At 30.8% G+C, this 25,598-nt stretch overlaps 1 protein-coding gene across 5 annotated transcripts in view; it reads right to left on the bottom strand.

Annotated features, from left to right (window-relative positions):
• Nucleotides 1–589: 589 nt before the first annotated feature.
• LOC113386777 overlaps nt 590–25,598 on the bottom strand; it is a 64,010-nt gene continuing 39,001 nt past the window's right edge. For all 5 annotated transcript variants that reach the window (XM_026624531.1, XM_026624527.1, XM_026624529.1 and 2 more), the window contains 13 exons: nt 24,701–24,966; nt 14,182–14,422; nt 12,333–12,478; nt 12,221–12,264; nt 11,175–11,267; nt 10,713–10,834; nt 9,400–9,628; nt 9,066–9,288; nt 8,776–8,980; nt 6,769–7,022; nt 6,544–6,691; nt 5,385–5,460; nt 590–1,066 (listed from right to left, as the gene is read on the bottom strand). In XM_026624531.1, coding sequence (XP_026480316.1) covers nt 724–1,066; nt 5,385–5,460; nt 6,544–6,691; nt 6,769–7,022; nt 8,776–8,980; nt 9,066–9,288; nt 9,400–9,628; nt 10,713–10,834; nt 11,175–11,267; nt 12,221–12,264; nt 12,333–12,478; nt 14,182–14,422; nt 24,701–24,966 — 2,390 coding nt within the window. In that variant the 3' untranslated portion in view covers nt 590–723. The remainder of the gene's footprint in view (nt 1,067–5,384; nt 5,461–6,543; nt 6,692–6,768; nt 7,023–8,775; nt 8,981–9,065; nt 9,289–9,399; nt 9,629–10,712; nt 10,835–11,174; nt 11,268–12,220; nt 12,265–12,332; nt 12,479–14,181; nt 14,423–24,700; nt 24,967–25,598) is intronic.

Here is a 25,598-nt window from a genome sequence, read left to right as displayed (position 1 = left end):
AATAAAACTTGTTTAGTACTCTCATTAATAGTTAGTATTCTCATTCACAATTTTGATGTAAAAAAGAGTATCGTAGAACTGAATCTTTGACTGAAAATAAACAATAATTCAACTATTTATTATGTACGTTTCGCCATTGTATGTGTGCCATCATTCAGCACGTTAACAAATTCTAAAAAATATTTTCCAAAGTTTGAGAAAAAACTTACAAGATTACTAGAAGATAACAAATATGAAAATTAACTGTTATTTTTAAAGGTGTAATCTACCGAAATATTAGGTTGTCAAATATCTCCCTTCCGCCTTTTTGTATTATAAACCAATAGCAAAAAAGCGGAAGGGAGATATTTGACAAAAAAACAAAATTGATTTTTTCAAAATTTCACACTAGTTGTGCCCCTTAAGTCATTTATAGGACATTCAGTTAATTTTGAAAATGGTCTAAGTCAATTCAAACTTTAAAAACATTATTATCGTATGAAAATCACACAAAATTTCATATTCATAATAAATTTCCATTAATTAACACTAATAAAATTAAAAAATAAAATGTCGCATAATGTAAAAATATTTTTTAATTTATCAAACGCAATTCAATAAATATCTTGAAACAAAAAATATATGACTTAGACCACATTCATAATTATGGGCACATATATACTAAAAATCCAGTTCTGCCGTATTAAAATCAAAACTAAAAATAAAACCTTTCCATTTCTTCCTTTACAAATTCGTTCTCAAATTATGTTCAGCCTCTCTCCTCCAGCAAATATGATCGACATCAGGAAGAACATAAGGGCCCCTCTTGAGCCCATCGATGTCCTCCTGTCCAGCATTTCCCGCTGCCCTCTCATAACAATCCGTGGATCCGTAATTATTATCGTGTCTGTTTCTATTCAAAGATCCCGAATTGTCTGCCATTAAATTATCATCGGATTGCTTCCGAACAAAATCGATATCGGTGATATGATCGTGATGACTCTGAGATTTGGTGTAACCGCCCACGGTTAGAAATTCGCCCAGGTCCGCGCCGAAGTTGTCATACGAGAGGACCGGTACTGGATATCTGGGGAAGAAAAAGATGTAATACTAATTTTAGGTAAAATTAATCGATATTTGTTTATAATATATGTGCATGCATTAATTTAAATTCTAAAAATCACTCCACCGATTCTGCCGCACAATAGACCATGTTACGCTCCAACTTCCATACTAGGGTTTGTCGGTTTTCAACAACCGGTTTTAAAAACCGGTTTTTTGGCGAAAATTATGGAATTCAAACCGGTTTTTTAGTGAAAAAAGTCGGTTTTCACTGCATAAATGGAAAATGACAATTATAGCCAAATATAAAAGATAGATGAAAGCGTTTTGATTCTTGAAATCATATCGTATCAATAGCATTTTATATCTTATCAGCCTGCGATGGTTCCCAGAAAGGTTTTGTATATATTAATTTAGATTTTTATACCAGTGTATATATTAATTTAAATCAGTGTGACTTCTTCTTGAAGAAGTAACTTGCTCTACTCAAACTTAAAAAAGAGTTTATACCTAAAAGCCACAAATTAAAGAACAAAAAACTTATTTATCAGGATCAGAATTATTATATCAGGCTTTAAAAACAATTTTTCTCAATTATATCTCATTAAGCATAATTTGGTCGCAAATATGAGAATATTTTCTATTTCAGAAAATTTTGTGAGTAAACAAAGGACACGTCTAAGTAACAATTCAATACACGTTCTCAATTTTTTCAAATCATATTTTATTAAACAGAAAACAATTAGAATGTTTAAAATTAATTAATCAAAATTGCTCGGAACAGACAATACTCGAGTTTAGCTTAATTGTTTTTAAAACTAAAATTGATATTAACAAGTATGTCTCAACATGTATCTAGTATTTATTTATTTCTTTTCAATTTAATGCATTTTTTTATTTAAAAATGTATTATTCTTATTTATTCGAAAACTTTCCTTGTACTATCAAAAATATTTTCATTCTTATATGTGAAAATGATGCATGAATAACGAATAATTATTTTCAAAGTTTTTTAATCTAGGTAAACTATTATTTTTGAGTTCTACTAATTAAAATTAAAATAATTTTGTTTACTATCTATAAAATTGAACAGTAAATATATTCCGTCAAATACTGCTCTAAATTACATTAAATTTGCGAATAAATTACAGAATATTCGAGTAAAAATTTATTTTCAATATAAAATTCGAAAACCGGTTAAAACCGTTTAGAAAAATTTAAATGCCAAAAACCGGTTTTCTGAAATGTCGGTTTTTGTATAAACCCTATTCCATACATTATGCTACTGAATCATACTGAATACTGCCAAGATGTCATGTATTTGCTGTACATTCAGGCGTCTTACACATAAACTGTAACGTCACTCGTATGTTATGAAGCTGAGTTAGAAAGACCCTGTTATCTAACATCGTTTTTTGTCATTTGTGCGGTTTCTAGGTTTAGGTTTACTATTTGACAACCCGAGAAATACGCCTGACTGCACAGCAACCGCATGCCTTTTGTCAATATTTAGTATGGAAAGTACTTCATAACATGGCTGTGCCATAACATTGGTCTGTTATGCGGCAGAATCGGTCCCTTAACTTGAAAGTTACAAGGCATGGCAAAGATTCAAAAAGTTGCATTCATAATTACAATCAAAAATATACATAAAATATTAAAAATGCGCTCTGACCAAGAAAACTTTTTTTACTACCTAAAGACCTGGTCAAAAATCAAAATGTACGTGAACGTGGCTTTGACCACAACACTTTACTAAAAGAATTTGGTATTCCTTCTCTTGCCTCACGTCGATTTATCTGTACAATTATGTTCTTATTTAAACTTTGCAATAATTCTATAGAGATAGACTGTACTCTTATTCTTAACTAACTATTCTTTAATGTTCCAAGGCTATTCTATGCGTTCACAATTATTTCTCAATTATCCTACTCCTAAATCTAATTCTATCTTAAATTCGCCTATTCTACTTATGTCCTCTAACTTTAAATTAATTAGTAATGAAATAGATATTCACAACACTTCACCTAATAATCTCCAAATAATCTCCATCTGCACAAGTTAACCTTTTTATTTTCTTTTCAAATATCTCATTATTTTATCTTATTCTGTAAATAAATAATATCGTTACATTCTGTATTATATGTAATTTTATGTTAAGCATTTTATGTTAATAACTATATATTGTAATTTTGTATATATTTTAATTGTTATTTATTATGTAAAATAATTGTATTTTTGAGTCCTCTTGGAGAGTCTGTGAGCTATATATTTAAAATAAATAAATAAATAAATAAATAAACAAATAAAATGTTGCATTTATAGTAATCAAGAGATATATATAGAATCATCAAGAAGATATATATAGAAAATATTTACAATACGATGGTGGGTCAAAAAGTTTGATCAAAAAAATAAAACATCGCTTTTTAAAGTATTTTTGAAGTCATGGTATAAAGTATCTCAAGTCGTACCTATCTTGCCCAAGTCGTATTAGTTGCCCAAGATTGAAAATGTTGAATTTATAATCAAATCCAGAACAATCATTAAGAATACTCTGCTGAATCGAAAATATTCCTACCTGACCAAGAAATGACCCTTTTTTATTTTTTTTGAAGTTATGAAGCAAAGTATCTCTTGTACCATTATAAGTCGTACTACTGTTACATTTTATCCAACTTTTATAAATTACATAATCTGATACTGCTAAATACAACTATTTAATAGATTAATATTAATAGCAAACGCTTTTAATTAGAAGACTACCATACTTTGTAAAAAATAAAATTTCAGCAGTTTTTATTAATGACCAAAAAAATTTAATAAACGCCAAACATTTTTTTCTGCATTATTTACGACTTATGAAACCTTACCTTACTCTTAATCGACTGGGAAAAAGTTACGTTGAATATCTGACCGGTATTCATATAAAAGCCAAATCCGAAAAACTGCCATGTTCGTCATTTAAAACAGTTAAACAGAAACGGAAAGTAGATTATTTATTTTATTTACCAGGAGAACAGTTGTAGCTCAACTTTGTTAGTTCAAAAATTTTTTATCTACCAAAAGAACAGTCACGAAAATATCAGCCAACTAACTTCATAGATAAATAAGCTGATAAGTCGAGCTCGCATACATTTTTTTTATCGGAAGTTTTAAAATATATTTAGCATATTTACATAAAAAGCATAAAAAATTTAGCATACAAAGTACATTCTCTTGTTCATACAACATAACAAATTTATTCTGATAAAATTGCACTAGTATTAAATTGACCAATGGAGTAAGCACATAAAATCATAAACAGTCCCTAATCAAAGAATATTTAAGGGGCACGACTAGTGTGAAATTTTGAAAAAATCGATGTTTTTTTTTTCATATTTCGGTAGATTACACCTTTAAAAATAACATATTAAAATTTAAATCGATATCTCAAATAGTTTTGAGTTACAGCCATTTAAAAAATATACATACAGTATATAGTACAACGATCATTTTATCTTTAAACGCGTTTTTCTCGAAACAGCATTTTCCGAATTTGCTGCGGCGATTACTCAAAAACGAATGATCCGATCACTATCAATTTTTTTTACATGTTCTGTATATAGTCCTCCGTAAAATGAACTATCGATTTTTTGATCGGATCAAAAATCGAAATTTGGCAGTCGAAAAACAACCAAAATTTTGGGTCAAATTAAAACGACGCCATTTTGTCAATTTTTTATTTATTTTTTTATCGTAGTTCGCTTTACAGACAATATTATCTAGTTTAACGAGATTTTTTTTTTTTTATTTCATCCACGTAAAAGGCCGGAATCACTGCAGCAGTTAAGGGCCTCTTTTTGTCGCGCCGTTGGAGATTGACGATAACTAAAAAAATATTTAATTTTTTTCTTCAAAAATTTTACTATGCATTCTTAAAGCATGCATAAATATATTTCTAAAATTTTGAAATGATTGATAAATTAGTTTTTTTAATATAAATTCCCAAAAATCACCTTTTTTTAGGCGGTTACACTAGTTGTGTCCCTTAAGGATTACAGAAGCATTCAAACTGATTTCAAATTAAAATTTCAAATGATTCAAATTGGTCACCACAGACATGCACACCATAAAAAATCGACTTATACAAATATTTACAATAAAAATGTCGCATTCCCATTCGATTATTACTATTCATTGACCAACTTACAGTGTTTTCTTGCACTTGTGGCATAATCTACAGATCTGTGGATAGCGTGTAATACATAGATTTGGTAAGAAAATGGACGTTTAACAAAACAATTGTTTGTTTTGTATTTACAAATAAATTTCGTTTGGATATAAAATACAATTATACTGACCTTTTACCTCCTGGAGGTCCTCCAGCTTCCTTCCTGCTGGCTTGCCTGCGAGCTGAATGAGTATAATCTCTCGTACCTGGGTAAAAAATAATTTAAATTAAATTGTATTCTATATTACGTAAACTTGTTTTATACTAGGGTTTATACAAAAACCGACATTTCAGAAAACCGGTTTTCGAATTTTAATTTCACTAAAAAAACGGTTTTAACCGGTTTTCGAATTTTATATAGAAAATAAATTTTTGCTCGAATATTCTGTAATTTATCTGCAAATTTAGTGTAATTTAGAGCAGAATTTGACTGTATTTATTTATTATTCAATTTTATAGATAGTAAACAAAATTATTTTAATTTTAATTAGTAGAACTAAAAAATAATAGTTTATCTTGATGAAGTAACTTTGAAAATAATTATTCGTTATTCATGCATCATTTTCACATATAAGAATGAAAATATTGCTATGATAGTGAAAGGAAAGTTTTCGAATAAATAAAAATAGTACATTTCTAAATAAAAAAATAAATTAGATACATGTTGATACATACTTGTTAATATCAATTTTAGTTTTAAAAACAATTAAGCTAATCTCGGGTATGGTCTGTTTCGAGAAATTAATTAATTTTAAACATTCTAATTGTTTTTTGTTTGATAAAATATGATTTTAAAAAACTGAGAACGTCTATCAAATTGCTACTTAGATGTGTCTTTTGTTTACTCACAAAATTTCCTGAAATAGAAAATACTCTCATACTAGCGACCAAATTATGCTTAATTATTTTTAAAGCCTGATATAATAATTCTAAGTTTTTTGTTCTTTAATTTGTGGCTTCTAGGGTTTAAAACTCTTTTTTTTAAGTTTGAGTAGTAGAAGTTACTTCTTCAAGAAGTCACACTGATTTAAATTAATATAAACACTGGTATAAAAATCTAAATTAATATATACAAAACATTTCTGGGAACCATTGCAGACTTATAAGATATAAAATGCTATTGATCCGATATGATTTCAAAAATCAAAACGCTTTCATCTATCTTTTATATTTGGCTATATTTGTCATTTTCCATTTATACAGTAAAAACCGACATTTTTCACTAAAAAACCGATTTTCGAATCCCATAATTTTACCAAAAAACCGGTTTTTAAAACCCTATTTTATACCTTTGCGCCTGAGTGTAAAATCTCTTTCGCCATCAGTTCCTGGAGCGCCTCCACGACCTGGTGCTCCGCCCCATAATTTCCACGAATGTCTGACCACTGGATCACCAGGACCCCATTCTAAAGATGGCCTGCAGGCGCTTCGGAATTTCTAAATAATAATTGAAATAGAAAAAATATATACTTTGTAATCCAGTATATAGCATTGTATATTGTGATGATTGATACCTCTAACAAATTATATCCGACTTGTCTTGCAACCTCGTGACCAGCTGCAATCAGCAATAGAATCATGCTAGAAGCAGCTGTGATCCACGATGTTGTCCTGTCCAGTTCAAAATCTGAATTTGTGATGGGCATTGAATAATACCAGGCAAATAGTCCTAAGAGTATCAGACAGGATATCGTGGCTGTCCAGTGCCATACTTTAGAAACTGGTCGACCTACTGAGAACTCTATATCGCTCCATAAACGTTTTGGACCTGGAAATACAAAAAAAATAAAATAATTTCTTCCTTCTCCAAATCATGCCAAAATTGGTAATTAAAGTACTTGTGCTGTTTTATTTATTTATTTATTTTATTTATTTAAATATATAGCCCACAGATTTCTTCCAAGAGGACTCACAAATACAATTATTTTACATAATGAATAACAATTAAAATATATTCAAAACTACAATATATAGTTATTAACATAAAATGCTTAACATAAAATTACATATAATATAGAATGTAACGATATTATTTATTTACAGAATAACATAAAATAATGAGATATTTGAAAATAAAATAAAAGGGTTAACTTGTGCAGATGAAAATGATTATGTGAAGTATTGTGAATATCTATTTCATTATTAATTAATTTAATTTAGAGGACATATAAGTAGATTAGGCGAATTTAAGGGAGAATTAGATTTAGGAGTAGGATATTTGAAAAATAATTGTGAGCGCGTAGATAGCCTTGGAACTTTAAAGGATAGTTGGTCAAGAATAAGAGGACAGTCTACAGTTTTATTGCAAAGTTAAGAACATAATTGTACAGATAAATCGACGTGAGGCAAGAGAAGGAATACCAAATTCTTTCAGTAAAGTGTTAAGAGATAAATTTTATATGCTTTATAATAAATTTATTATAAAACATATAAAATTAGAAGAAGAAGGTTCAGCGAAAATTACTGAAATATCTTAAGATATTTCAGTAATTTTCGCTGAACCTTCTTCATCGCATCAGAGTTGTTGATTTAAGAAGGATACCAAATGATCAAACCATATTCTAATTTTGAACGTACATTAGAATAGTACAAGCAAAGAAGTGTGCGCATTATTTGAATTGAATTGTTTACAATTTCTCAGTATGAAACCTAAAGATTTATGTGCTCTATTACAAATATCACTTATATGATCAGTGAAAAACAAACCAGAATCGAATAAAACTCCTAAATTTGGTATTTTATTACATCTATCAATGCTGGTGTTAGAGGTTTTATAATCAAAATGTATTGAAACGCGCTTATGTAAAAAACTAAGAATCTTGCACTTTGATATATTTAAATGTAATTTGTTATAGACACGCCAAGAGTGGAAAGAGTCAAGTTGAGATTGTAATAATAAGCAGTCATCAATAGAATTTATTTTGAGATATAGTTTGAGATTATCTCAAATAATAAATGTGGACAGCTAATAATTTCAAATATGTCATTAATCAAAATAATAAATAGTAGTGGACCAAGCATGGAACCCTGAGGAACACCTGAACTGATATTTTCAATATTGCTCAAGAATCCATTAAGATAGACAAACTGTTTACGATTATGAAGATAACTCTTGAAAAAATAAATAAGTGAAGAATTAAGACCAATCTTAGATAATTTAGTAAGAAGAATTAGATAGCCTTGGAACATTAAAGGATAGTTGATTGAGAATAAGAAGACAGTCTATAGTTTTATTGCAAAGTTTAAATGAGAACATAATTGTACAGATAAATCGACGTGAGGCAAGAGAAGGAATACCAAATTCTTTTAGTAAAGTGTTGTGGTCAAAGCCACGTTCAGGGTACATTTTATATGTTTTTTAATAAACATATTTCAATAATTTTTGCTTAATCTTCTCTATCGTATCAGAGTTGTTGGATACCAAATGATCAAACCATATTCTAATTTTGAACGTACATTAGAATAGTACATGCAAAGAAATGCATTATTTGAATTTGGATATTTTATATTACTTTGCTTACCATATACAAGCAAAAGTGCCAAAGATTCGACACACAATGCAACTGCTGCCAAAGTTGGCACCAACGATCTTTCGCCAACCAGTGAAGGCCAAGCACCAGGTGGTACTGCCACGCATAACCTTATAATCAAAGCTGCTCCAAGAACAATCCCCAAAAGTGAACTTGGGCGCCTTAGGGTGCAGGATAAGGAAAAAGAGAAGAGAGCCTGGAATAAAATAGAAATGGTTGATATCTCAATTCTGTATTATTCCTCATATCTTAAATGCAACTCAATATATTTTCTTACTAACCATTGTTACTAAACTCCCCAAACCGTACCATCCATGTGCAACTCCCAACAAAGCCTTTGCATACAGTGAAGGAGCATGCTGAGCTAAATTATAGGCTTCTGCAGGAGAACCCCAATTGGAACCTAAAGAACCGCCTCCAAATTCAGAGTCAGCCAGTACAAACGCACAAACCATTGATAGGGCTCCAGAGAGGCATAGACAGATTATAAATGTTACGGCGGTTCTACAAAAAAAAGATAAATAATTAAAAAGATAGAAAAGCATCTGAAATATTGAAAGAGGTGTTTGAAGATGAAGTTTACAATATGATTTCATTTGTCCTTTTCCTACTTACTTTACAGCATCCGCCTTATGTAAAGCTCTTCCGCAAAGTGCTGGAAGTACCCCAAAGCCAAGGGTAGTGGCGAAAAGTAATTGGTTAACAGCTGCCAACCACAGTGACACTTCCAGCAAGCTCCACCAATCAGTGACTAGTTCCGGCGCTTTCAAGTCGGCATCAGTAGGTACTGCCGTGTAACTTGAAGTTGTTGTTGGCATTGGAATAAATAAATTCGGATCAGACTCTGCAAAATAAATTAAATTATTATATGCACTTATTTATTTATGAGAAATTAAGGGCTTTAGGGATCGTTCAAGTATTACGTAAGCAGATTTATTGCAATTATTTACCCCCTCATCCCCCTTGTCAGTAGAAGTAAGCAAAGCTCTTACCCCCTACCCCCATTCTTACGTAAACATTTTGCAATTAATGTATTGTTTTTTTAAAATATTGTATTAATTAGGTTATAACTATAATTTTAAAAATAAGAAAATAGGTTTAAGATGTAGAGATTTTACATCATTACAATTTAAATTATTATAATACTAGCAAACCCGACAAACTCCGTTTCGCCACCAGATGGTTTCGTGAGAAAGATCAAGACATTTTTTATTTGTTTTATATTTGAAAAGGAAAAATGTGATTTTATTATACATGAGTAATGAATTTATTTCGATTACAAAAATGAAGTGTTTTTTAGTTGAACTTCTCTGTGTAAATGAAAGTGAATCCGCAAATTATCCGTTTCATTGAAGTGCTCTTTGGTAAACCACATTTTTTGTTTTTTGGTCTGACGTTAACACAAACAAAGCGGATGGTGTTCCAACTCGTGAACAGGTAACATATAACTGCCCATGTGAAAAACAATGATTTTCTAAATAATCTATTTGAAATTTATCCCGGAAACACTAAGCGATTGGCCTTGCGACTTGTTATTGCAAACGCAAGGCGAACTGGAAATTGCAATCGTTTGAAGTCAAACGGAAGACCAGTCGGAATCATTGGTATGTCACCAAATCGCCAGCAATTTTTTATTGAATGGTGAAATTCAGTGCATGTACATCCTTATTCTTTGCGGCAAGAATTGCTCGTTGACTTGACCAAGCATAATTCTGACAATTCTCACTAATTTCATTACTCAAATTTTTAATTAAATACGGTGCGTGAAGTTCCAGCAATTTGCATTAAGGCACGATGCCATGCACCATCAATTTTCTTAGCTATAAACCTTGCGGTTCGTGCGTTCTGGAGTTATATCGTCAGGAAGGAAAACCCCACTTATTTTTATATATATGTAATTTAAGGGCTTTATATAAAATTGTAGTTACCAGCTTTCTCTTGTTCAAAATTTGTCAAAGAGGCTCCAATTCCTAAAGTAGCTAGCATCAATGCTAACAATGGCAGTGAAGAAATTATCAGGAGCCGCCTTATTGCTGGTCCAGATCTCGATCTAAAAAAAATTTAGAATGAAAATTCTAAAATTTAGAAAAATTAGAATGGTATACATAAGAATATCAGTTCTCTCTGTTGGAATTTTGAGTAAAACCCTCTGTAGAGTATGAAAAGCATTAAAACAACGTAAAGCACATTAGTTCTGCATTTATTTATACCCCCAATGGTATGAACCCAGGAAACTATTTCAACAAGTTTATAAATTATTAATTTTACGTGCCAGTGCTTTGCCTTGAAATTGAAACTTGCAACTTTAGCTTATCCAATTAATCAAAGTATATTTTTAGAAACAATGCAAAGCAATATCGATCGATTAGATTTAATTTTTAAATACTTACACAAGCATAACAAATCCAAATGTTACCACCGAAATAGCCGCCAGGACACCATACCATAAAGGGTTGTCTATTGGACCAGCCAAGAACGTCCTTCTGAAACACAAAAAAAACTAGCTGTAAGTGGAATTCTGTCTTAAGGCAATTAGGGCATCATGCCTTGAGGCAAATTGCTGGAACTTCCCGTACCGCAATTCAAAATTCGAGTGATTAAAAATAATCAATGATTTGAAACTTTAAATAGAATTTCGAACCATATTAAATCATTCTATCTTAAATCATTAATTTTGAAATATTTTGGAAATTCTGAACTTTTTTCGAAGCAATCGTACGGCTTTAACTGCATAAAGACAAAATATCAAAGCGCGTAAGCGCCGCGTCGCCGTGAAACGCGTAAACATTGGCACGGAACCCATAGGAATGTAAACAAAATTTATACTTATTGTTAAAATCTCTATAAAATATCTGATAATTTGATGTACATATGTCTAATGTTCATTTTTGACCGCCAAATGGCTCATTTTTTTACTTTTTCCTCCATATCTCCAAATTCGTTGGAGCTGCCTTTCCAAAAATTTGAATAGTTCTTCATTTAGTCAATACAAATAAAATGTTTATTCCGAATTATTCAAATCGGACGCTCCGTTCTCTTAAAAACTGAGTTACCGTTTTCGGCACTTTTTGCCCCGTATCTTCGGAATGGCTAGACCTGCCTTCGCCAAAAACTAATCAGCACGTCTCCTTATCAATACGAATCGAATGTTCTTTGAATTATTCAAATCGGTTGATCGGTGTTCCCGAAATCGTCGACGAAAATTTGTATCCGCACATACATACACACACGTACATACACACACGTACATACACACACACATCCATTTTTTCTAAGGTATGCCAAAATGTTCAGAAACCTCTGAAACGTAAAGATATATAAAAATTTTCATTTTCGATTTTTTGCGATTACTATAACTTGCCCTATGGGAAGTTAATTACATTATAAAAAACTTACAAAGACAGCAAACGATTTATTGATTATCCTTTATACTTACTCTATGCATTCATCCGCAGTTAATCCTACTGCTTGATATCCAGACTAAAAGAGCAAAATCATATGTTATCATAAAAATAATAATGCTAATAACAAAATTCAATTATCTTTACATCGTGTCGCATCCTGAGCATTGTGCAGTGCCTGTATGGTGTGGGACCGGACAGAGAAAGCACGAATTGCAGCAGGGCCAAAGAGGCGTGCAGACACACGCAGGCGGCGCCGCTCCAACATGCCAGGGCTCGAATTATTACCACCCCTGAAAATAGAAACATATGTATGTATTCATCTTATATATAAAAATGAAGCTCTCGATAAAATGATCCGCTAAAACTCGAAAACGGCTAAACCGATTTGGCCAGTCTTAGTCTTGAAAAATTCGTGCCAATGCAGAGATGGTCGGAAAGGTGAGATGTGGTTTCAAAATCGCGTAGAAACTTTACATTTTTAAATTGAACATTTTTGTACAAGCGTAATTTGAATAAAACAATGGACGGTGGCTAATACGTCAAATGTCGAACGTTTTTGACAGATGATGTTCAATTATATTAATAGGATGTTTTACGTGAATATTATTCAATTATGATTAAATTGTAGTAAGTAGTTTTGTTTGTAGTTTTATTTATACACAAAAACGTTATTAAACGGACCGCAAGTATTATGAAAATGCAAGTAATATGAAAATGCATTTTTGGCGTTGTAGCACTCTTTTTTTGCAAATCATATTTTTCTCAAACATGGTGCTTTGAAAGATAACATTTGTATAATTATATACTCATTGGTATTTATAACATTTTCAAGGTTATATTATTTTTCATTTATATTATTTAAATTCAGAATTTGGTATCGATCAAAGGGACATTTTGTCGAATAACTTTTTCCCAGTTATAATTTCCCAGAATTTATCGAAGAATAGATAGTAATATATAAAGATCCGGGGTTAAAAAGGTCCATCACCGATGTGTCAAAAACCAGTAAAGTTAAGCATTGTTTAACAACAATATTTGAAAGTAGAGGGAAAAAGATGTATAACCAGCTATAACCTTGATACTTATGACTTTGCTATCGGGAGGTGAACGGTAATGTTTGAAAATACATAATAAAAGTATTTTTTCCGTCGGTAATTTTTTAGCATTAGTTAAAAATGTTATTATTTTGTAAAATCGTCTACGGGGTAAAAAGGTCTCGATAACAAATTTTTGAAAGACGACAAAAAGCACATTTCTACAATGATGAAGCAGCTGGCAGTTTTACTGAACGTAGTCAGATAATTGTTCATTTCAAATGTGTTATTTGTTGTGATATAATTGGTTTGATTTTCATAATATAGTTTATATTTGCTCAAAGTCAAATTGGACCTTCGTGCCTCGCCCTGCTCTACATATATACTTTTTATTAAATTTACTTTAATTCATTGAATATTACTTGAAACTTTTCAAAAAGCAGGTCAAAGCAGATATATATAATTCATTTTCTATCTCTCCTCGCAGAAATTTGAAAACTTTGTATAAGCTCAGTAGTATTATTTGCAACTATACACAAAATCCAAAATCCAAAGAGAAACTGAAAAACTTGAAACGTAATCAATGAGTGTATTGATAAAATATAGACAAACTAACGGGGTTTATTGTTTTTATAATACCTCATTGTATATAGCATTCAAACAACGCTTCCTTATACACTTAAAGTAATAATATTTTTGATTCTCTAGAAATTGTTTAGAATATACCTCACTTAGCAAAACAACGTTTGCCCGGTCAGCTAGTTCGTCAATAAAAATTACAACTGGAATCATTAGTTCTATTCTTATGGTACTGATGTCTGTTGATTTGAGCAAAGGGACAAAATACAAAATGTAATAAAAAATATATAGTGAGCATTGAAGAAGAAGCTGAATGATGGTTCATGCCTAACAGACAAAAAATTGTCTTGGAAAAAAAATTACAGAGACTTTTTTCTCACCTTTCACCAATGGTACTGCCCGATGAGCTTTCCCAGCGGCAGCTTCTCCGCAAAATTGCCCCACAGTACATGCTACCACAGACAGTGGCAACCCTACAATGAACAAAAGGACGAAGTAGGCAACCGCAAAGGGCAGCCCTCTGGTGCGAACTTCTTTGGCCAGGCCCAGGCTGCTGGGAAGCGCCAGGGACACCGCTATGCAGCATAGAAGGGTCAGAAGTTGCTGGGTTAGGTTATAGCGCTGGAAGAATAAAATAATAATAATAATAATAATTTATTAGTAATAAATATCCTAAAGTCAGTTTCAAGTGGAAGACCAAAGTATTTTTCGAAGTCAAATTAAAACAGTTTTATTTTCAGGTATCTAGATTATTAATACATATATATAAAAATAAGTCGGGTTTTCATTCCTGAACGCACGAACCGATTTCGACAATCTTGCATTCGTTGGAAAGGCCAAGGTTTATAGCTAAAAAAATTAGTGGTGCATGGCATCGTGCCCTAATGCAAATTGCTGGAACTTCACGCACCGTAATTAAAAATTCGGGTAATGACATTAGTGAAAATTATCAGAATTATACTTGGTTAAGTCTACGAGCAATTCTTGCCGCAAAGAATAATGATGTACACGCACTAAACTTCACCGATCAATCAAAAATTGCTGGCGATTTGGTGACATACCAATGATTCTGACTGGTCTTCCGTTTGACTTCGAACGATTGCAATTTCCAGTTCGCCTTGCGTTCGCAATGACAAGTTTCAAGGCCAATCGCTTAGTGTTTGCGGGATAAATTTCAAATAGATTATTTATAAAACATGTTTTTCATATGGGCAGTTATACGTTGCCTGTTCACAAATTGGAAAACCATCCGCTTTGATTGTGTTAACGTCAGACCAAAAAACAAAAAATGTGGTTCACCAAAGTGCACTTCAATGAAACGGATCATTTGCGGATTCACTTTCATTTACTTAGAGAAGTTCAACTAAAAACACTTCATTTTTGTAATCGAAATAAATTCATTACTGTTGTATAATAAAATCAAATTTTTCCTTTTCAAATATAAAACAAACAAAAAATTTCTTCATCTTTCTCACAAAACCATATATATTAATATATATCCTATCAAATATTCGTGTTTAAAATGAAAGTTTCAATAATTTGATTTAACAACTAGTTTTGGTTTCATTTGATGCCAAATTGGTACATCATATGTAATTTGCCAATTACAATTACAAAATGATAAAAGAAAATCTGTCCATTTTAGTGTCAACTTAAAGCAAAGATTGCAAAAAAATCTATTGTCTATTAAACAATAGTTTTTGTCAAAGCGTGTTTTATTGTTGGAGAAGTCAATGATGTAATTAATTTCGTAATTAATTATCTGTATAACTTAATAAAGAGATTCGATATTAATTGATTCATCAGAGAACAATCTGATGTGAACAGTTATAAAGATTCTTAAAGTAATTTCAAATTTCCTGAAACTGTAAACATGTAAAAAGTTTCAGAGATTTCAGAGAAATTCATATTTTTTAAAGTTCTGCCTGAGTTTCCGAGGATTTAATAACATACTAAAACATTATAGGCCTATGGTAAGCGGTTGTTAATTAAAAAAATCAGAATTCAGAAATTAAGATGTTTCTAATGAGAATATATACCGAGCATATGTACGTTACGTGTTTCGTAGGTAGCTACTGATTGCAGTTGACATTCACACTTAAGTAAAATACGTTTTTAGAATATAAAATAGATAAATAAATTGTGATAATACAAATATCTATATATATTATTATTTTACATTCCGATCCGGTCCTTGTCCATCATTGTTATTCTCAATCAACGGCCAGTGTTTCCCAAACGGCGGCACCCCCGCGCGAGCCCTCCACATGCCCTCGATCCGTGAGGACGCGCGAGATCTCTGCGCCCGATTGTCACATATCCGAATGTTGTACAATTGACAAGCTCTGTTGTAATCGTAAATTTTTAATTTGGAAATTCACTTTGGAAACTCACTTTAGAATTTTAACTTTGGCTATCACTGTAAATGATCCTGGAACTGTTTTTATTTTGGTCCATGATAGAAGATGGTGATTGAATCATTGTAAAAGACACTTGTGATAAGTTTTTGATAATTAATTAATTGAAAAATGTTATGTGAAATGTTATTCGGCGGTGATCAGAGATGTAGACAACATGGGGAAATATATAGTTTAAAATAAATGCTCCTCAAGAACAAAAACCCAAGAAAGATTTGCATATATAAAGAACTTTTGGCAGATTTAGTTTGGAATTTAAATTAGACCAAATATTTTGGCAGATTTGATATAAAATTTAAACTAGTGGGGTACAATACTTCCCGTATTGTAATAAAATATTCGAGAAATTTTAAACGTTTTCAAATATATTATTACAAATACTGTAACTTTCATTATTTTTGCTATCTTGTTATATCTGAGTAAATCAAATGTAAATCATAAATAAATCAATTTATCTCCAGAACAATAACAATCGTCATTTCATTTCAAATTCAATTTAAAAAAAAAAATAGTTGCCCAATTTACACAAAATTGAAAAACTGCTCCCGTTTAGTCACAGCCTAAACGCATTTGCAAATAATTCAGTGCGACATTTTAACTTATACTGTACTTAGCTTGGCGGCATTTTCACATTTTTCAATAGTTTTCACGAAATTGGAAAAGTTCTCAAGTCTAAACGCACTTGGGTAAACATATGTACCAGAGTGGCGCTTAGACTGTGCTTAGCCTGGGTCATTTTTTGAATTTTTAATCCAAAATTACAAAAATATTTCATGGAAAATACAAAAATATGTAATCATTTTTTTATCCTCAAAAGCAGTTGTTTTGTCAATACAAGCAGAAAGTTTTTTAGATCATTCAAATCGGACGCTTAGTTCACTCAAAAACTGACATTTTTTTCACATTTAGCTCTGTATCTTCGAAATGGCGGGACCTATCTTTGCCAAAAACTAATCACCTCTTTTCCCAATCATTACAAATTTAATGTTTTTTAGATCATTCAAATCCGATATTTCGTTCTTTCAAAAACTCGATTTGTATTTTCTGCACTCTTTGCTCCGTATCTCCATAACGGCTGGACCTGCCTTTGCCAAAAACTAATCAGCACATGTCCCTATCAATAGGATTCGAATGTTTTTTAACGTGGACGAAAAAATGTGAACATACAAAACACACACACACATCAATTTTTTCTGAGGTAAGCCAAAATGTTCAGAAACCTTCAAAACGTCGAGAAATGCAAAAATTTTGGCACAGCAAATACATAACGTATTGACAATTTATGACTACCAACTAATACGAAGATAGACCCGTAACATAGCATTTCTATTTTATCAGAGAATTGGCTTCGCAATATTTTAGTTCTTTTGTCTTGCTCTTTTTAACAAAATGTTGTATTTTTTCTTTACAGTTTTCATAAAATTGTATTAATCATTATTATCACCAGAATTGAAAAAAAAATTAATATATGTACATATATACTAGCTGGCCCGGCAGCAAATGCAGCCAAAAAAATTTTTGTTAGAAAATTGTTAGTAAAAGTGGTTTAGACTACCAAAATGACTATTATGAAGTAAAGATTTGTAGTAGCAGGGCGAAAATTTAGAGTTGAATACATTTTTCAATTCCACATTGAAAAAATCAAACTAAAGAAGATTGACCCCACAACTTAAAAAAAGTAGTAGGGTTGGACAAGCCTTGATAAAAAATAAACTGTTTTTTAAGTAAACTTTAGGCTTTTTCATAAATTCAAAAAAAATCTGAACTAAAATTAAGTCAAAAATATTCATGAAATATTTTTCAATTACTAAACTTTTAAGACTTTTACGAAATAGGGTTTTGTGGTAGAAGTGTGAAAATTTAGGGCTGCATGCCTACTTAAGTTACAAATAATAATAGAAAAAATTGGCCCAAAAATGAAGAAAAAATAAGTGTTGTCCTATTTTCAGTCATTACTAATCGTGATTAAGAAATTTCATAAATATCGGTCAAGCCGTTTCGGAAGAGTATTGTTACAAATTGTTTTTAATTATTTATATTTATATTTAAATTTAATTTGTAATTTATATTTTTATTATATAAATTGGCAATTAATTAGTTTCGCTTGATATGCGAAACCAAAATTATTTAACACAATATTAAAAATTCAAAAAAAAAAAATATTATGAATGATGATTCCATTTTCAACACCAACATTTTTTTTATGTAGATCAAAAATTTTCCTTTATATCACTGATCATTAAACACGTTGTTCCGACACATTAATTAAATGAAATTAACATCACCAGCACATTAATTAATTAGCACATGGATGGTAATTAATAGAGAAAAATAAATCACACACCGATACTCTAAAGAGCGAACGAGCGAATTCGCGCCGTCGTCCAATTCACGGTCCGTGATATACTGAACTGAAACGTTTTAAATGAATAATATAATTTACTTGTTAGGTAATAGACAGAAAGCTGGGAGGATGACTTTTAAAGTTATGCTAAAAACTTTAAAAACTTTTAGTAAAGACTGAAAATAGGACAACATCTATTTTTCATACCCTTAAGTATTAAGGTTGGCTTTTAAAATTTTTTTCTTCGTTTTAAGACTAATTTTTTCTATTATTATTTGTAACTCAAATAGACATGCAGCCCTGAATTTTCACACTTCTATCACAAACCCCTATTTCGTAAAAGTCATTTCAGTAATTGAAAAATATTTCATGAATATTTTTGACTTAATTTTAATTCAGATTTTTTTTGAGTTTATGAAAAAGCCTAAAGTTTACTTAAAAAACAGTTTATTTTTATCAAGGGTTGTCCAACCATACACTACTTTTTTTAAGTTGTGGGGTCAATCTTGTTTAATGTTCAATGTGGAATTAAAAATGTATTTAACTCTAAATTTTCACCCTCCTACTACAAATATTCACTTCATAATAGTCATTTTAGTAGTCTAACCAATTTTACTAAAAAATTTCTAAAAAAAAGTTCTTGGCTGCATTTGTCGGGCCAGCTAGTATATATACATATATATTATTGATTTTTTTAAATTCTGGTGATAGTAATGATTAATACAATTTTATGAAAACTGTAAAGAAAAAATAGAACATTTTGTTAAAAAGTGCAAGACAAAAGAACTAAAATATTGCGAAGCCAATTCTCGGATAAAATAGAAATTTCATGATAAGTCTTTGAACTTCAAATTAAAGACATCTAGACTAAAAAAGTCTTTATAGACGAAGGATGTGTTTTAAAGTTCTAATTGTGACTTCTGATACTGAACTCTATTACACTAGGTAGCAAATAAGTTGTTAGCATTTTATCTGGATAAACTTCGTGATATTTATGAATAATCAATAAATAATTTGATTTGTTCATAATCTACTTGTCTTCCAGTTTACCTGTCTACTTATATACTTTTCTATACTATTATTTCAAAAACTTTTTACGTATTTTTAGACAAAACTTGAATAATGTATTTTTTCCATCAGCTCTCACCCTAACTTTCATATGCATGTAAGTATATGGCTGTCAGTCAATTACAGTCTTTTTCATATAAAGGCGCGGTAGTTGGCTTGCACTTATTTATAAAGGATCAAATTAAAAATAATATATGTAATATCAGACACGATTGCATTGTTCGAAGATCATAATCGAATTCAAAAATCGTAAATGTAAGTGGCATTTTGCCTTGAGAAAAGTTGTAGTTGCATGTCCAAAAAAGCGTCCTATTATTCGCAACATTAATACATTTTTAAAGTCAACCCCCAAGGACTATAATATTTTAGGATGTGCGTTTATTCCGAGAACTCTATCATTATATGTTAGGTTTTATTCAAAAAGCAAAAAAAAAAAACAATTATGGCCGAATTATGGGCCGTTTTTCGTAGGACTATAATATTTTAAGATGAGCGTCATCATTATGTTAGATTGTATTCAAAAAAGCAACAAAAAATAAGCATTTATGGGCCAATTCTGGCTTAAAATAGACGAATATTGTGGCAAGGCTATGTTACGTTCCAGTTTTCATACAAAATGCTACTAAGTACTATCAAAATGCCATGTATTTGACTTTGATCGATTTTTGAAGGATTTTTTCCCCCTCCCCCAGCAAACATCACGTATATTTCTGATTACAAAAAAACAATTGTAATTTTTTTTTTGAAATGTTGGGATTTTTTTCAAATTCAGGTAAAGAATAAATACACGTAATACCTTACTATACTCCTCCTTTCCCCACATTATATTAGGTTGTCAAATATCTCCTTTCCGCCTTTTTGTATTATAAACCAATAGCAAAAAAGCGGGTGGGAGATATTTGACAACCTAATATTTTGTAATTTTTTGTCAAACCCCCCTCCCGCTAAAAAGCTCACGTTATTAATAGATGCCCCTTATAATAACGTCGCTTTTTTAACATAAGTTAGATTTTCTATCTAAAACGTCTGACTGCACAGCAAACACATAAGATTTCGACAGTATTTAGTATCACTTTATATGAAAACTGCTGCATAACATAGCCTTGCCATAACATTGGTCTATTTTACCAATCTTGATTAGGTTCTAGATTTTTTGCTAAAACGTAGTCAAACATTTTTGCACTTTTTTGCTGATAATAAAAAAATGACTCTGCCGGTCATCACGAGTTCTTATCTAATTTTGTCGAGTGAATTTTCTTAGGATAGAAGAAATAAACTTCTCCTTCGGGAAGTAAATAAGTAATCCGTCTCTGCATTTAGCACAATATATAAAATAAATTTATTCCGTCCTTAATTTGTTTATTATTAATATTAATAAGCATTTCGCCCACGTTTCGTCTGCCCGTTGCAATGCCGTTGACTTATTGTAAATCTAACGGTCAAATAAAATGCCATCGCCAAATTTGTAAAGTAATTAGATTTAATAATTTATAATGCATAGTGAATATAATTGTCCTCAATATTTGTTAAATAAATTAGGAGCAAATTTTATTTTTCTACGTTAACCTGTACAAGATTCAGCCAACCTGTATCTATCTCCTAACTGAAAAAATTGTTTATGTATTTTTGTTTTTATACTATGTTTTTATATATGATGTATACTATCTCTTATATATAATTTATATTATATCATTTTTAAATAAATCATATTCTATCTAATTTTCAAATTTTTGCTGATTTTTTTTATTAATTTTTTTCTTCTAAATCAGATCTTCTCCAATTCTAATCTTGGTTTTCTTCTTACTTTTAATTTTACTTAAAAAAGTTTTGATTAAGAAAAATTAATTTAATTTAAATTCAACTCAACCATTCAAATTCTATTTAACTTCGAATGAACTATTTTTAAATTCAACTTTTTACTTCTATTTCAATGCAATTTCTCAAATTATATTCAACTTTAATTAAACATTTCAAATTTATTATCAGACTGAGCTACTCTCGCCACAAATGAATAATATAAAACGTTATATTGAATAATCTAATTCAAAATATTATCAGATGAATAAGATTAAAAACATGCTCATCCCAAAGTTTCATTTAGCCAGTTTAATTGCTTCCCACGAACCAATAACGTCATCAATACGAATCGAATGTTTAATAATTTTACTATACCGAACTATGCCAATTTTATACAATCATATAGAGGCTTTATAGTATGTTTCTATTTCAGAATCCGATAAGCCAGAATGGTAACAAAATATTATGAACGTTTGCACCCACGTACATTCAAAATAATAAAATAATATGGCCTAGTTAAACGAATGTTATTAATAAACTAGTGGTGTATGGCATCGTGTCTTAAAGAAAATTGCTGGAACTTCCCGTACCGTAATGAAATATTCGAGAAATTTTAAACGTTTTCAAATATATTATTACAAATACTGTAACTTTCATTATTTTTGCTATCTTGTTATATCTGAGCAAATCAAATGTAAATTATAAATAAATCAATTTATCTCCAGAACATTAACAATCGTCATTTCATTTCGAATTAATTTAAAAAAACATATTGCTAATTTACACAAAATTGAATTAAAGTGCTCCCGTATAGTCACAGCCTAAACGCATTTACAAATAATTCTGCGCGACATTTTCACTTATACTGTGCTTAGCTCGGCGGCATTTTCACACTTTTCAACAAGAAAGAAAAACAGTCTAAACGCACTTGGGTAAACATTTGCACCAGAGTGGCGCTTAGACTGTGCTTAGCCTGGGTAATTTTTTGAATTTTGAATCCAAATGTAATATTTTTTATCCTCAAAAGCAATTGTTTTATTAAAACAAGCAGAAAGATTTTTAAATCACTCAAATCAGACGCTTAGTTCACTCAAAAACTGCCATTTTTTGCACATTTAGCTGCATATCATCTAAAACGGCTAGACCTGCCTTTACTAAAAACTAAACACCACTTCTCCTAATCATAACAAATTGAATGCATTTTGAATCATTCGAATCGGATACTCCTTTCACTCAAAATCTCGACTTCAATTTTCTGCACTCTTTGCTCCGTATCTCCGTAACGGCTGTATCTTTGCCAAAAACTAATCAGCACATCTCTTTATCAATAGGAATCAAATGGAAGGAATATCAATAGGTAAATGAATGAATGATCCGAAAACTTGGACAAAATATGCGGACATACAAAACATACATACACCCATTTTTTCTGTGGTATGCCAAAATGTTCAGAAACCGCTGAAACATGAAGATATGCAAAAATTTTCATTTTTGATTTTCGGCCCATTAGTATAACTTACCCTACGGGAGGTTAATAATTGTAATAAATTAATAAAAAAAAATTATTTAACCAAAGAAAAAAATTGTTGGAGTTTTCCTCAAGTTCCAACGCTGATGACATAACAAAAAAATCGTTCTTTGTGATTTATATTACATAAAGATGACGTTTGAGTACATTTATTTAATTTCCAAAATGTTTCAAAGCAAACGTATTTTTGTAAAAATATTCGACATATAGAGCGTGAAAATGAATGACGTCACTTTGCGTGAAATATCGACAGTAGAATTTCAATAAATAATTTCTTTTTAACACATAATTAATTAGCAATAAATTTTCAACGTATGTTTATATATTTATATATAAGTGTATAAATGTTTTAGTGTGTATATAATATAATATTTTGGTGCGGTTTCCTGAAAGTCGGTAGCATTGACCGCAGGCGAATCGAAGGGAAACTAATTAGATTCAGATTTCGTTCCATATATCGCCGACACGTCAAATTATATCCGATAGTAACAAAATACTAAATACACTTGTAAAATATAATGCATTTCCTTATAATATATATATATATATATATATATATATATATATATCAGGGTGTAGCGTGCCTTGGCAGGACCCTAATCAAAGTTTTTGGGGAAGAAAAGTAAAGATTTCCGAAAAAAATATATAACTAGTGGGGCGCATGGCATCGTGACTTAAGGCAAATGGAACTTCCTGTACTAAACATTATTATTTTTTTAAATATTAACATTTTTAAAAAAAAAATTACTCTGAAAAAATTAGATTTTTGAGAAACTCTAAATTCTTGACAAAAATTTACTTTCGTTTGGAAAAAAAAAGACATTTTGAAAAATAATTTATTTTGAAATATTTTGGAAATTCTGAACTTTTTTTCGAAGCAATCGTACAGCTTTAACTGCACGGCTAATTGATTAAAATTTTAATACATTTTTCATAGGACTATAATATTTTATTACGCCCATAAAACCCAGGCACTGAAATCTAAACATCCAGTGCTAAGACGTCAAAAATGTCACAAAAAATAAAAAAAACAATCAATAGTTTCTACCAGGGTTTGTACAAAAATCGACATTTCAGAAAACCGGTTTTCGAATTTTAATTTCACTAAAAAACCGGTTTTAACCGGTTGTCTGTTCCGAGAAATTTTAGTTAATTAATTTTAAACAATCTAATTGTTTTTTGTTTAATAAAATATGATTTCAAAAAACTGAGAACGTCTATCGAAATGCTACTTATTGTTAGATGTGTCCTTTGTTTACTCATAAAATGTCCTGAAATAGAAAATACTTTCATACTAGCGACCAAATTATGCTTAATTGTTTTTAAAGCCTGATATAATAATTCTAAGTTTTTTGTTCTTTAATTTGTGGCTTCTAGGGTTTAAAACTCTTTTTTTTTAAGTTTGAGTAGTGGAAGTTACTTCTTCAAGAAGAAGTCACACTGATTTAAATAAATATATAAACTGCTATAAAAATCTAAATTAATATATACAAAACCTTTCTGGGAACCATTGCAGACTGATAAGATTCCAAATGCTATTAAACCGATATGATTTCAAGAATCAAAACGCTTTCATCTATCTTTTATATTTGGCTATATTTGTTATTTTCCACATATTCAGTAAAAACCGACTTTTTTCGCTGAAAAATCGGTTTTCAAATCCCATAATTTTCGCCAAAAAAACTGGTTTTTAAAACCTTTTTTTGAAAGCCGACAAACCCTAGTTTCTACTATCTCCAACTAACCTTTTTCTCGAAATCACTGGCTGCACTCGAAGTCATGTAATCGCTCTGTTTCCTCCTATCAGGACAAAGCCTCAACGTTGATCCTCCATAAACACTGTCCCTGTCGCCGCTGCTGCTGACTGCAGCTCCAATTTTGCTGCTGTTGCAGCTGCTGCTGACAGCTGTTGTACGGGGACAGCTGTCGATGGCACTTCCACTCGCTCCGGAACAACTGGCGCTGGTCGTATCGGTGGCCAGAGTACTCCGGGAAGGAATCGGACTTGGTTCTGATAAAATATAGAAAAAATTGATCATTGATTAGAATTGAACCAGTAGTGTATGATATAGCCTAGTCATTTTAGGTTAAATTAGGCAAGAATCTCGGAATGTGAGATACCCAGCTGTAAGTTTGTAAATAGTTGTATATTGACACCCTAAAAGTTGTCTCAAAACCTACATATGGCAGGGTGTGCGCAACTATTAAATTTCGTGGTCAAAGGTCACAAAAATCGCGGTTTTTCGCTTTTTTTTGTAAATATCTCATTTCCTATGGTTGTTTTTGCTATTTATGTTTATTATCAATATTGTAGAATACAAAATTCTCTACAAGTTTTGTTTGGAAGAATTTTTCATACGGTGAACCGTTTTCGAGATAGAGGCGCGTTTTTTATCGGTTGGCCTGAAGTCTTGAAGTAATGCAGAGACCGCGCGCTCTCCGCCCTTTATCTCGAAAACTGTTCACCGCATGAAAAATTATTTCGTAGAGAATTTTGTATTCTACAATATTGATAGTAAACATAAATAACAAAAAAACCATAGGAAATGAGATATTTACAAAAAAAAGCGAAAAACCGCGATTTTGGTGACCTTTGACCCCAAAATTTAATAGTTGCGCACACCCTACCATATGTAGGTTTTG

Source organism: Ctenocephalides felis, unplaced genomic scaffold, assembly GCF_003426905.1.
Source record: "Ctenocephalides felis isolate EL2017-DRISC unplaced genomic scaffold, ASM342690v1 CF-g0.4_SCAFFOLD_03571, whole genome shotgun sequence".
NCBI lineage: Eukaryota > Metazoa > Arthropoda > Insecta > Siphonaptera > Pulicidae > Ctenocephalides > Ctenocephalides felis.
The sequence above is the reverse complement of the archived record's forward strand: the minus strand, read 5'-3'. Positions and strand labels throughout refer to the sequence as shown.